Consider the following 13,867-nt stretch of genomic DNA (forward strand, 5'->3'; position numbering starts at 1 on the left):
TCAGGTGTTCAAATACTTATGTTTAGCAGTGCAAGTCAAATACATTCTTTAAAAATCATACAATGTGATTTCCTGATATTTTTTTTTACATTCTGTCTCTCAGAGTGGGAATGCACCTACAATGTGAATTTCAGACCCCTCCATGATTTCTAAGTGGGAGAACTTGCAGGGTGTTCAAATACTTCTTCTCCTCACTGTACTTTCATTAGCTATCTCTGCCTAATCCCTTTTAGCTCCCCCATAGTCATACATGTTCGGCTTGGCCAAACGTGTATGTATATTCAGTGGGCAGAGGAGGGAAAGCAATCATTTTGCCCGATTCTTCTCTACCCCAACATCATCTGTCAGGGGACAGTTGAGAGCACCCCACACACACTGGAATGTCCACCGACACTACATTAATGTGTATGGGGGCCTCAAAGCTTATTCTGGAGTGAGGTATATGCGTGCAGGGTAAGTTATCTAAAAGATGTACATTAACGTGACCAGGAATACAATACCTCATTCTGTTTTTTGAAGGCTTTCTCATTTAATGCATAAGGTGCTGGATGAGGAGGACTGGTGCATCTTTCTGGTGTTACACTGTATGCTTCTGTAGAAGACACACGTTACATTGTAAGCAAATATAAATAGCAAAAATGATGAAGTATACTGCTACAATCTGACAACCAAAGGAACATGCAAGTTCAAGATTATCTAGCAGTGCTCCATGGGAAAAATATATACAAAGAGATATCTCCCAGGGAAAGAGCTAGTGCCACCTTTTGGAAGGGACTCTCTATGAGTCAAAGTCTGACTTTTTAACAAACCTTGGAACATGACAAGGGAAAATAGCCATCCAAATATCCATCTGCAGACAGCTGATTCTGGGTGCTTACCCCTCATCAGTACAGAGTAGGATTCTGTCTGGCTGAGTGCGATGCCCTGAATGCAGCTTAGGCAGGGTGCTGGCTCTCCTTAAAGAGACCAGCTGTGTACTTTTTAGCACTGCTCCATAGTATGGAGACTTACTGGCAATCGTCCATGGGAAAAATATGCATAAAGTTTGCTCCCCAAAAAAATGAACCATTTCACTAGTGCCACCTTCTAGAAGTGGCTGTTGAGCCTTCTAAGGTAGGAACAGCACAAGTGAAACCTGCCAAACCTTTATTAACCTCATGCTGTTCATAAACATGTGTTCGGCCACGTTCACACTGTGCAATTGTTTGTAAACCAATACAAGTAGTAGATCCATTCCCGCTCAATCTGGCTAAAAGATTGATCAGCACAGTTCTAGCAGTTTAGTACCATGGTAGCCAGAAATAAGCCTGGGTACATGCTTGTAGTCGTGTAGTTCAAGTGGATTATCCATGCAGTTTTTGCTGTTCCTGCACCAAATTTCACGTACCGTATTTTTTGCCCTATAAGACGGGAAATGGCAGTGCGTCTTATGGGGCGAATGCTGCCGTTTACACTGATACACCGCCGACCGCATGCTGCACAGCGCGGTCGGAGTTGTATCAGCTAGGAGGGAGGAGGGGCTGGGGGCCGGCATCTTGTTTTGTAATGGCAGCGCGGCTCGGTGCAGTCACTGTATTCTATTGCATCGGGCCCCGCTGATTGTACTAGGCGTGTTTAACTATAGAAAATCTTCAATCCAGCAGCCAGTACTTACGGCTTGCATTAAGACATTGATGGGTGAATGTCGGATATTGTATTCATGGACACACCGCGCTTCCTTCATTCCTTTGAGCTACATCGCTATGCTGCGCTATGCTGCAGTTTCCCCAAGCAGTGTAGCAGTTATATCAGTTTCCCAGTAAAGTTGTAATCTAAATATCCGTCGTTCTAAATATTCCCGTAATGGCCACATCATGATTTGCTATGTCAGTCTCTAGCGTTTGATATTAGAAACCGCTAATAGTCACTCCGATACAATGTTTTACCTATGATGCGGAGCAAATGAGTAGGCGGGACGGGGGCGTGCCAGGGCACTGGCGCGGTCCCCAGTTGATTGGTTCCTGCGGTACCGGTCTCCGCCTAGGAAGTGTGGCGAATTCTTCTTTAGGATGAGCATGGGGCGGCCGCGCTACGGCCATTCTAGTGCCGCTGGCTACGTGGCTGCATGCTAATACAGAAGCTGCATGTTTGTTTGTTTGTTTGTTTGTTTGTCTTTCGCTTCCATTGCTCCTGATGACTAAGTGAATAGCAACTTGAGAAACGCGTTGAGCAGCAACTATATACAGCAAAGAGCTATTATGAGGTTCTGCTGTCATAAAGAATAGGTTTTGGAAGCAAGAAACAATCATTTAGTAGCCAATTCTGGAGGAGGTGGTATTTATGTTGGATTATAGGAGTTAGATGCGGGCAAACAGCCAGGGACAGTATTAAGTGAGGGTCCCACAGAAGTTACAAGTCCGGTCCGACACCCCCAATCCAGAGTATTCAACCCATAGGGAAAGGGTCCACACTGGACCATAATATGACCTGGGTTTTGTGTTAATAAATGTTAGGATCATTCACCCACGTTTTAATGATTGATTAAAAGTTAAGTTTTAGCGACTGACCTTTGAAAGTTAAACTGTACTTACGTCCGTAGCAGGCAGGAGGCTGGGCGGGCGGGCATTGGCAGCGTAACTCACTACGTCACGTGCCTGCTCCGCCCACTTTATGAATGAAGCAGGCGACGCGGGCACGTGACGTAGTAAGTTACGCTGCCAGTGCCCGCCCGCCCAGCCTCCTGCTTGCTATGGTGCTGCTGGATTGAAGATTTTCTATAGTTAAGCCTGCATGTTAATTGCCTGCAGTTAGATATGATTAGTACAGTGAGCGGGGCCCGGTGCAATAGAATACAATGACTGCACTGGGCCCCACTGCCATTACAAAACTACTGTAGATGCCAGCCCCCACCCCCTGTATTGGGGGTCATTCACAGGGACACTGTTATGGGGGAATCTGTGGATGACACATAAAATAAGATGCTATTTATCTGTCATCCGCAGATCCCCCCAAAGCAGTGTCATGCCATCCACAGACGCCCCCATAACAGTGCCATCCACAGACGCCCCCATAACAGTGCCATCCACAGACCCCCATAACAGTGCCATCCACAGACCCCCCATAACAGTGCCATCCACAGACGCGCATAACAGTGTCAGCCACAGATACTCCATAACAGTGCGTTATCCACAGATCCCCCATAATAGTGCGTTATCCACAGATCCCCCATAATAGTGTCATTCACAGGCTACCATTAGTTCAAAGCCCACCAAAAGCACACCTTTTGGTCAAAGTTTTTTTTTTCTTATTTTCCTCCTCAAAAACCTAGGTGCGTCTTATAGGGCGAAAAATACGGTATTTTACTTGCAGATTGTGTCACAGATCTCACCCTTTGCATTGCAAAGGGTGAAATCTGCACTGGAAATCAGCCCAAACAATTGACATGCTGCCAATTTCTGCATGGAAAGCTTCCAAACCATGCAGATGAGATTTTGAAAATGTCATCTAGTGATGAACGAAGCGAGCTTCGTATGCTAGATCCGAACTTGTTTCGCTTAAAATTTTGAATTAATGCTGTACGGATCTGTCTCCGTACAGCATTAAAATGTACAGCCTCCGATGAAGGGAAGCGAGTTATTTGCTCGTTGAATAACTCTGGCATTTGATTTGTAAACTGGAAAACCATTTTAAAACTTGGATCCGAACTCTGCGTCTGATCCGAGGTACCAACTGAAACTGAAGCTGAGTTTGGATCCAAGCTTTAAAGTGATTTACAGCACAGACTTGTGGGAAGAGCTACTGTCACGGGTAAGGAAGGTAGAGAGGAAGTTCACCCCCTAAACTGCCACCCTCAACCCTGTCCCTGCCTACTTGCACCACCCGCCCTAGGTGACGGGGCGCAACTGGGCGACGGTCCCTGACCTACTTAAGTGTAGAGCAGAGCGAACAGAGAAAGAGAGGAACAGACAGCCAAGGCAGAAGGCGGTACACAAGACTAAGGCAACGGATAGACAGGCGTCACATGACTGACAGACAGACAAATCGAGCACCGAGTGATCAGCTCGGCGCTCAAGGCAGACCTAGGAGCAGGGAGCCTCCCAGCCGCCCTGGGAATGAGGCCAAACACAGATCCTCGCTCCCGAAGTTAAGCAGCAGGTCTGCGGCTGATGGGAGACCGAGTGCACCTTCGGCGCCCCGTTACAGTAACCCCCTTTTACGAGAGGCCACCGGACCCAAGCGTTGTGGACGAGGTTTCTCAGGGTGTTCCCGGTGAAACTTAGCAATTAACCTGGAAGCATGCATCCTGGACACAGGTACCCAGGACCTCTCCTCGGGTCCAAAACCTTTCCAGTGGACCAGGTATTGAAAGGAGTTTCTAACCTTTCTAATATCCATGATTCTAGAGATGACGAATTCTTCCTGACCTTCAACCTCCACAGGTGGGGGAGGTTTTTTAGAAGGAACCACTGGCGACACATATTTCTTGAGTAAAGACTTATGAAACACATCATGTATACGAAGGGAGTCGGGTAGTTTTACTCTAAAAGAAACCGGGTTAATAACCTCAATAATATTATATGGTCCTATGAAATGCGGAGAGAATTTTCTAGAACAATGTTTCAAAGAAAGATTCTTAGTCGACAATCATACTTTATTGCCGAGTACGAAATTTACTCCCTTGGAACGTTTCTTATTGGCATGTCTACGCTGAAACTCCTGGGCCTTTTTCAGGTTCGCTTGAACCTGCGCCCAGACTGTGCACAGTCTAGAGGTGAAATCATCTGCCTGTGGGTTGAGTGAGAACGCAGAGCTAAAACGAGGATGAAAACCACTATTACAAAAAAAAGGAGATACTCCCGTGGACGAATAAACCCGATTGTTGATGGCAAACTCTGCCAATGGGAGATATCTCACCCATAAAAGCTGATTGTGAGATACATAACACCTCAGGAAAAGTTCCACTGCCTGATTTAACCGTTCCATCTGCCCATTAGTCTCTGGATGGAAAGCAGACGAAAAGGATAAAGAGATGTCGCATCTTTGACAAAAAGCTCTACAGAATCCGGAAACAAACTGAGCGCCCCTATCAGAGATGATATTTTCAGGGACACCATGCAGGCGTACCACATGTTCAATAAACAAGGATGCTAAGGTTTTCGCATCAGGGAGCTCACTTAAAGGAACAAAATGCACCATCTTGCTAAAACGGTCAACCACTACCCAAACCACTGACTTCTCCTCGGAGGGGGGCAGGTCAGAAATAAAATCCATGGAAATGTGTGACCGTGGTTTGCAGGGAATGGGTAGTGGTTGTAGTTCACCAGCGGGATGTTTTCTCAGGGTCTTAGATCTGGCACAAACCTCACAAGCCAAAACATAAGATCGTACATCCTTAGACAAAGTAGGCCACCAGAAGGACCTCAGCAGCAATTCTTTAGTGGTAGCGATGCCTGGATGACCATGCAGAACAGAGTAATGACACTCTCCCATAAGACGAAAACAAAAATGCTCGAGAACGAACAACTTATCTGAAGGAGTTTGTGGAGGAGCAAGTTGCTGAGCTCGTTGAAATTCAGAGGAAAGATCCGAGGATATCGCTGCCACAAAGATGCTTGCCGGTAAGATGGGTTCAGGAGGAGTGTCAGGAGGTTGGATGGCATTAAAACTCCGGGACAAGGCATCTGCTTTAATATTTTTACTTCCTGACCTGAAAGTAACAAAGAAGTCAAAACAAGTAAAAAATAGAGCCCACCTAGCCTGCCTAGGATTAAGGCGTTTAGCCGCCTCAAGAAACACTAAATTCTTATGATCAGTGAGGACCGTAATACAGTGTTTAGCCCCTTCTAAAAAATGCCTCCATTCTTCAAATGCCCATTTTATGGCCAGTAACTCGCGGTTTCCAATGTCGTAATTTCTCTCCGAAGGAGAGAACTTGCGAGAGAAGAAGACACATGGTCTTAAATTTGTGAAGTTGGAAGACCCCTGGGAAAGAATGGCCCCCACACCATCCTCTGAGGCATCCACCTCCACCACAAAAGGTTCCTCAGGATTAGGCTGAACCAAGACTGGGGCCACTTGAAAAATTTTTTTAAAGTCTCAAAGGCCTGACAGGCCTCCAATGACCAGTTGACAAGATCAGACCCTTTCTTAGTTAAATCAGTAAGGGGCTTAGCGATAACAGAATTCTTTATGAATTTACAATAAAAGTTGGCGAATCATAAAAAGCGTTGAAGTGCCTTTAACCACCTCCGGACCGCCTAACGCAGATTCGCGTTCCGGAGGTGGCAGCGCTGCGCACAGTCACGCATATACGCGTCATCTCGCGAGACGCGAGATTTCGCTCCAAGCCGGCCCGCGCATGCGCATCGCGGGCCGGCAAAAGTTAAAGAACAAGTTAGTCACCAGCCTGCCAGCAACGATCATTGGCTGGCAGGCTGGCGATTTTTAAAAAATCCAATCACAAGCCATATAACAGATCATATTAGTAAATATGATCTGTTATATGGCTTGTCTGCTCCTGTGCTGGTCCTTTTCGTCGGTTGGATCCAGCACAGGAGCAGACTGAACTGTGAGTAGCACCAACACTACACCTTAGCCCCAGATCACCCCCCTGCACCCCAATTAACCCTTTGATCACCCCTTTGATCGCCCCTGTCAATCACCAGTGAAAGGAAAAAAAGTGATCAGTGTAAACTGTCACTTTTTTTTTTTCACTAGTATTGGCTGTTAGGTTTTAGGGATAGTTTAGGCCCCTTGGTTAGGTAGTTAGCGTCAGTTAGCGCCCACCCCACCGCACCGCAGTCACTTTTATTCGCTGAATAGCGTATCGCTAATCAGCATTTGTACTTTTATAGTATCTGTAAGTGATCAAAACTGATCACGGTCAGATCTATAATAGTATTAGTGTCACTTTAGTTCGCCCTCCACCCAAAACGCAGTGTTTGCCCGATCAGGCCTGATCGGTCGCCCACACGTGCGTTCACCCACGCCCGCCCCACCGCAGTGACAAAAAATATATATTTTTTGATCACTGCACATTCATTTTACACGCACTGCGGCGATAAAAAAATCAGTTTTGATATTTTTTATCAACCGCAGCGGCCTCCGGTACTTCGCTAGCCTCCCCTTTGTAAGACAGGTTTGCTTTTTTTCTTGGGTAGTCTCAGGGAATACCCCTAAATTTAGTAGTCCAAAATGTCAAACAGGGGGTATTCTTCTGAAGAGGCCTACAGGATTCTGACCCAGTCGGATGAGGAGTGGGAACCCTCATCTGATGAATCTAGCGGGTCAGAATATGAACCTGTGGAAAGCAGTGGCTCTCTGACCCAAAGTTCGGACGAGGAGGTGGAGGTCCCTGGCAGCACCAGGCGTACCCGGCCCCATGTCGCTAGACCACAGGTTATGCAGGATCCGCTTCAAGAGCAGCAGAGTGGGGCTGTCGCTGCCGGATCACGTGGTGAGGCATACACCAGCAGCGCAGCCCTCCCTGGACCTAGTACCAGCACTGCCGTACAACATGGTGACGTGGCGAGCACCAGAAGGGCAGTTGAAGCTGGTACGGTGGCACGTGCACTAGTTACCCCGTCGCAGCCACCGCAAAGACAGGCCCGTAGAGCCCCTAGAATCCCTGAGGTGCTGGCAAACCCTGATTGGCAGTCACCAACTTCAGCCGCACCTGTAGTTCCCCCTTTCACCTACCAGTCTAGGGGTTCGGGTTGAGACGGCTCAAATCGGTTCGGCCCTGGGATTTTTTGTGCTGTTCTTGACTGCGGAGCTCTTGGACTTAGTCGTGGCAGAGACCAACCAGTATGCCACACAATTTATATCCGCCAACCCGGGAAGCTTTTATGCCCAGCCTTTCCGGTGGAAACCAGTCCAAGTTTCCGAAATTAAAATTTTTTTGGGCCTTCTCCTCAACATGGGCCTGACAAAAAAGCATGAATTGCGGTCATATTGGTCAACGCACCCGATTCATCACATGCCCATGTTCTCTGCTGCTATGTCCAGGGCACGATTTGAGGCCATCCTCCGTTTCCTGCATTTTAGCGACAACACCACCTCCCGTCCCAGAGGCCACCCAGCTTTTGACCGGCTCCACAAAATTCGGCCCCTCATAGACCATTTCAACCAGAAATTTGCAGATTTGTATACCCCCGAGCAAAACATCTGCGTAGACGAGTCCCTAATACATTTTACCGGGCGCCTTGGCTTCAAACAGTACATCCCAAGCAAGCGTGCCCGGTATGGGGTCAAATTGTATAAGCTCTGTGAAAGGGCCACAGGCTATACCCACAAATTTCGTGTCTATGAGGGAAAAGATCAGACCCTGGAGCCGGTCGGTTGCCCTGACTACCTGGGGAGCAGTGGGAAGACAGTCTGGGACTTGGTGTCACCCTTATTCGGCAAGGGGTACCATCTTTATGTGGACAATTTTTACACAAGTGTGGCCCTCTTTAGGCATTTGTTTCTAGAACGGATTTGCGCCTGTGGCACCGCGCGAACTAGTCGCGTGGGCTTCCCCCAACGGCTTGTAACCACCCGTCTTGCAAGGGGGCAGAGGGCTGCCTTGTGTAACGAAGAACTGCTCGCGGTGAAATGGAGAGACAAGCGTGACGTTTACATGCTCTCCTCCATTCACGCAGACACGACAATCCAAATTGAGCGAGCAACCCGTGTCATTGAAAAGCCCCTCTGTGTCCACGACTATAATGCGCTCATGGGAGGGGTGGACTTCAATGACCAGATGTTGTCTCCGTATTTAGTTTCCCGCAGAACCAGACGCTGGTATAAGAAGGTGTCTGTATATTTAATTCAATTGGCGCTGTACAATAGTTTTGTTCTCTACAGTAAGGCTGGGAGAACACGATCTTTCCTCAAATTCCAGGAAGAGATCATCGAGAACCTCCTTTACCCAGGAGGTTCCGTGGCCCCATCCCCCAGTGTAGTTAGCCGTCTACACGAGCGACATTTCCCCAGTGTCGTTCCTGGTACCTCAACCCAACCGTCACCCCGAAAAAGATGTCGTGTCTGTAGCAGGAGTGGAATAAGGCGTGACACCCGCTATTTCTGTCCTGACTGTGCTGACCACCCTGCCCTATGCTATGGAGAGTGTTTCCGGAAGTACCACACACAGGTACACCTAGCATAGGGATTGCATCTCACAGGACAGGCACACAGGGCTATTAGGGCCCTTTTACTCTCAGCTGCTGCAAACCTCTCCTTTCACCTGGGATAAAGTGCATAACGTACTTCGCCACATCTTTGGGCGATTTGCGCTTTGCACATTGTCCCATGGGGAAGGAGAGGTTTGTTCTATAAAGGTAAAAAAAACTAAACAAAAAAAAAATTACCGGTAAGTAAAAAAGTTAAAAAAGTTTAAAAAAGTTAATATGTTCTGTTCTAAAGTTAATAAAGTTATTGCTTTGCGGCCTGGTTTTTTCTTTTTTGTTTTGTTTTTTTTACCTTCCAGGTGGACCAACCGATCGACCAGCTGCAGCACTGATGTGCATTCGGACAGAAGCATTGTGCTGCTGTCAGATTACACGCAAGTCGGTGTATGCGGCGCTGCAAGACGAGATTTCTCCTCTGCAGTAAAAGATATGTTTGCCGAGGCATATGAGCTGAGGAGGTGGCGGTGTTCATATACTTTGGCAAACACTTTGTATATATAAAAAAAAAAATCCCGGCAATGATTTATTCATCCACATCGATTGATGTGAATGGAGAAATCTGGTTTGCCAGGGCATACGAGCTGAAGTGGGTATGGATGTTGGGCGGAGCTCCTATGTCCTGGCAGACGCCTTTCCCCTCCTTTTTCTTTTTTTGGCAGAGATTTTTTCATCCACATTGATCGATGCGAATGAAGAAATCTGTGCCGTTCATTTTTTTCTTTCAGCCCAGAGGCTGAACGGAAAAAAAAAATCTCATTACCCGTATGCTCAATATAAGGAGAATAGCAGAAACTCCTAATGCTGGGCATACATGTAATGATTGCGGAGACCCTCAAATGCCAGGGCAGTACAAACACCCCACAAATAACACCATTTTGGAAAGAAGACACCCCAAGGTATTTGCTGAGGGGCATATTGAGTCCATGAAAGATTGAAATTTTTGTCCCAAGTTAGCGGAAAGGGAGACTTTGTGAGAACAAAATCCAAAAAATCAATTTCCGCTAACTTGTGCCAAAATTTTTTTTTTTCAATGAACTCGCCATGCCCCTCATTGAATACCTTGGGGTGTCTTCTTTCCAAAATGGGGTCACATGTGGGGTATTTATACTGCCCTGGCATTTTAGGGGCCCCAAAGCGTGAGAAGAAGTCTGGTATCCAAATGTCTAAAAATGCCCTCCTAAAAGGAATTTGGGCCCCTTTGCCCACCTAGGCTGCAAAAAAGTGTCACACATGTGGTATCTCCGTATTCAGCAGAAGTTGGGGAATATGTTTTGGGGTGTCATTTTACATATACCCATGCTGGGTGAGATAAATATCTTGGTCAAATGCCAACTTTGTATAAAAAAAATGGGAAAAGTTGTCTTTTGCCAAGATATTTCTCTCACCCAGCATGGGTATATGTAAAATGACACCCCAAAACACATTCCTTACCTTCTTCTGAGTACGGAGATACCAGATGTGTGACACTTTTTTGCAGCCTAGCTGGGCAAAGGGGCCCACATTCCAAAGAGCACCTTTCAGATTTCACAGGTCATTTACCTACTTACCAGACATTAGGGCCCCTGGAAAATGCCAGGGCAGTATAACTGCCCCACAAGTGACCCCATTTTGGAAAGAAGACACCCCAAGGTATTCCGTGAGGGGCATGGCAAGTTCCTAGAATTTTTTTTTTTTTGTCTCAAGTTAGTGGAAAATGATGATTTTTTTTTTTTTTTTTTTTTTCATACAAAGTCTCCTATTCCACTAACTTGTGACAAAAAAAAAAAAATTCCATGAACTCACTATGCCCATCAGCGAATACCTTGGGGTCTCTTCTTTCCAAAATGGGGTCACTTGTGGGGTAGTTATACTGCCCTGGCATTCTAGGGGCCCAAATGTGTGGTAAGGAGTTTGAAATCAAATTCAGTAAAAAATGACCTGTGAAATCCAAAAGGTGCTCTTTGGAATATGGGCCCCTTTGCCCACCTAGGCTGCAAAAAAGTGTCACACATCTGGTATCTCCGTACTCAGGAGAAGGTGGGGAATGTGTTTTGGGGTGTCATTTTATATATACCCATGCTGGGTGAGAGAAATATCTTGGCAAAAGACAACTTTTCCCATTTTTTTATACAAAGTTGTCATTTGACCAAGATATTTATCTCACCCAGCATGGGTATATGTAAAAAGACACCCCAAAACACATTCCTCAACTTCTCCTGAGTACGGCAATACCACATGTGTGACACTTTTTTGCAGCCTAGGTGGGCAAAGGGGCCCATATTCCAAAGAGCACCTTTCGGATTTCACTCGTCATTTTTTACAGAATTTGATTTCAAACTCCTTACCACACATTTGGGCCCCTAGAATGCCAGGGCAGTATAACTACCCCACAAGTGACCCCATTTTGGAAAGAAGAGACCCCAAGGTATTCGCTGATGGGCATAGTGAGTTCATGGAAGTTTTTATTTTTTGTCACAAGTTAGTGGAATATGAGACTTTGTATGAAAAAAAAAAAAAAAAAAAATCATCATTTTCCACTAACTTGTGACAAAAAATAAAAAATTCTAGGAACTCGCCATGCCCCTCACGGAATAGCTTGGGGTGTCTTCTTTCCAAAATGGGGTCACTTGTGGGGTAGTTATACTGCCCTGGCATTCTAGGGGCCCAAATGTGTGGTAAGGAGTTTGAAATCAAATTCTGTTAAAAATGACGAGTGAAATCCGAAAGGTGCTCTTTGGAATATGGGCCCCTTTGCCCACCTAGGCTGCAAAAAAGTGTCACACATCTGGTATCTCCGTACTCAGGAGAAGGTGGGGAATGTGTTTTGGGGTGTCATTTTACATATACCCATGCTGGGTGAGAGAAATATCTTGGCAAAAGACAACTTTTCCCATTTTTTTATACAAAGTTGTCATTTGACCAAGATATTTATCTCACCCAGCATGGGTATATGTAAAAAGACACCCCAAAACACATTCCTCAACTTCTCCTGAGTACGGGGATACCAGATGTGTGACACTTTTTTGCAGCCTAGGTGGGCAAAGGGGCCCATATTCCAAAGAGCACCTTTCGGATTTCACTCGTCATTTTTTACAGAATTTGATTTCAAACTCCTTACCACACATTTGGGCCCCTAGAATGCCAGGGCAGTATAACTACCCCACAAGTGACCCCATTTTGGAAAGAAGAGACCCCAAGGTATTCGCTGATGGGCATAGTGAGTTCATGGAAGTTTTTATTTTTTGTCACAAGTTAGTGGAATATGAGACTTTGTATGAAAAAAAAAAAAAAAAAAAAAATCATAATTTTCCACTAACTTGTGACAAAAAATAAAAAATTCTAGGAACTCGCCATGCCCCTCACGGAATAGCTTGGGGTGTCTTCTTTCCAAAATGGGGTCACTTGTGGGGTAGTTATACTGCCCTGGCATTCTAGGGGCCCAAATGTGTGGTAAGGAGTTAGAAATCAAATTCTGTAAAAAATGATGAGTGAAATCCGAAAGGTGCTCTTTGGAATATGGGCCCCTTTGCCCACCTAGGCTGCAAAAAAGTGTCACACATCTGGTATCTCCGTACTCAGGAGAAGGTGGGGAATGTGTTTTGGGGTGTCATTTTATATATACCCATGCTGGGTGAGAGAAATATCTTGGCAAAAGACAACTTTTCCCATTTTTTTATACAAAGTTGTCATTTGACCAAGATATTTATCTCACCCAGCATGGGTATATGTAAAAAGACACCCCAAAACACATTCCTCAACTTCTCCTGAGTACGGGGATACCAGATGTGTGACACTTTTTTGCAGCCTAGGTGGGCAAAGGGGCCCATATTCCAAAGAGCACCTTTCGGATTTCACTCGTCATTTTTTACTGAATTTGATTTCAAACTCTTTACCACACATTTGGGCCCCTAGAATGCCAGGGCAGTATAACTACCCCACAAGTGACCCCATTTTGGAAAGAAGAGACCCCAAGGTATTCGCTGATGGGCATAGTGAGTTCATAGAACTTTTTATTTTTTGTCACAAGTTAGTGGAATATGAGACTTTGTAAGAAAAAAAAAAAAAAAAAAAAAAATCATCATTTTCCGCTAACTTGTGACAAAAAATAAAAAGTTCTATGAACTCACTATGCCCATCAGCGAATACCTTAGGGTGTGTACTTTCAGAAATGGGGTCATTTGTGGGGTGTTTGTACTGTCTGGGCATTGTAGAACCTCAGGAAACATGACAGGTGCTCAGAAAGTCAGAGCTGCTTCAAAAAGCGGAAATTCACATTTTTGTACCATAGTTTGTAAACGCTATAACTTTTACCCAAACCATTTTTTTTTTACCCAAACATTTTTTTTTTATCAAAGACATGTAGAACTATAAACTTAGAGCAAAATTTCTATATGGATGTCGTTTTTTTTGCAAAATTTTACAACTGAAAGTGAAAAATGTCATTTTTTTGCAAAAAAATCGTTAAATTTCGATTAATAACAAAAAAAGTAAAAATGTCAGCAGCAATGAAATACCACCAAATGAAAGCTCTATTAGTGAGAAGAAAAGGAGGTAAAATTCATTTGGGTGGTAAGTTGCATGACCGAGCAATAAATGGTGAAAGTAGTGTAGGTCAGAAGTGTAAAAAGTGGCCTGGTCTTTCAGGGTGTTTAAGCACTGGGGGCTGAGGTGGTTAAGGAAGATGGTCTTACCCAGTCTTGGATAGCCTGAACCTTACTGGGATCTATTTTAAATGAATG

The 13,867-nt window shown here is 45.3% G+C and overlaps 1 protein-coding gene across 1 annotated transcript in view; it reads right to left on the reverse strand.

Annotated features, from left to right (window-relative positions):
- Positions 1-13,867, reverse strand: part of LOC121006070 (oocyte zinc finger protein XlCOF22-like) — a 47,980-nt gene that overhangs the window by 12,246 nt on the left and 21,867 nt on the right. The window contains exon 7 of the mRNA XM_040438962.1: positions 501-592. Coding sequence (XP_040294896.1) covers positions 501-592 — 92 coding nt within the window. The remainder of the gene's footprint in view (positions 1-500; positions 593-13,867) is intronic.

Source organism: Bufo bufo, chromosome 6, assembly GCF_905171765.1.
Source record: "Bufo bufo chromosome 6, aBufBuf1.1, whole genome shotgun sequence".
NCBI lineage: Eukaryota > Metazoa > Chordata > Amphibia > Anura > Bufonidae > Bufo > Bufo bufo.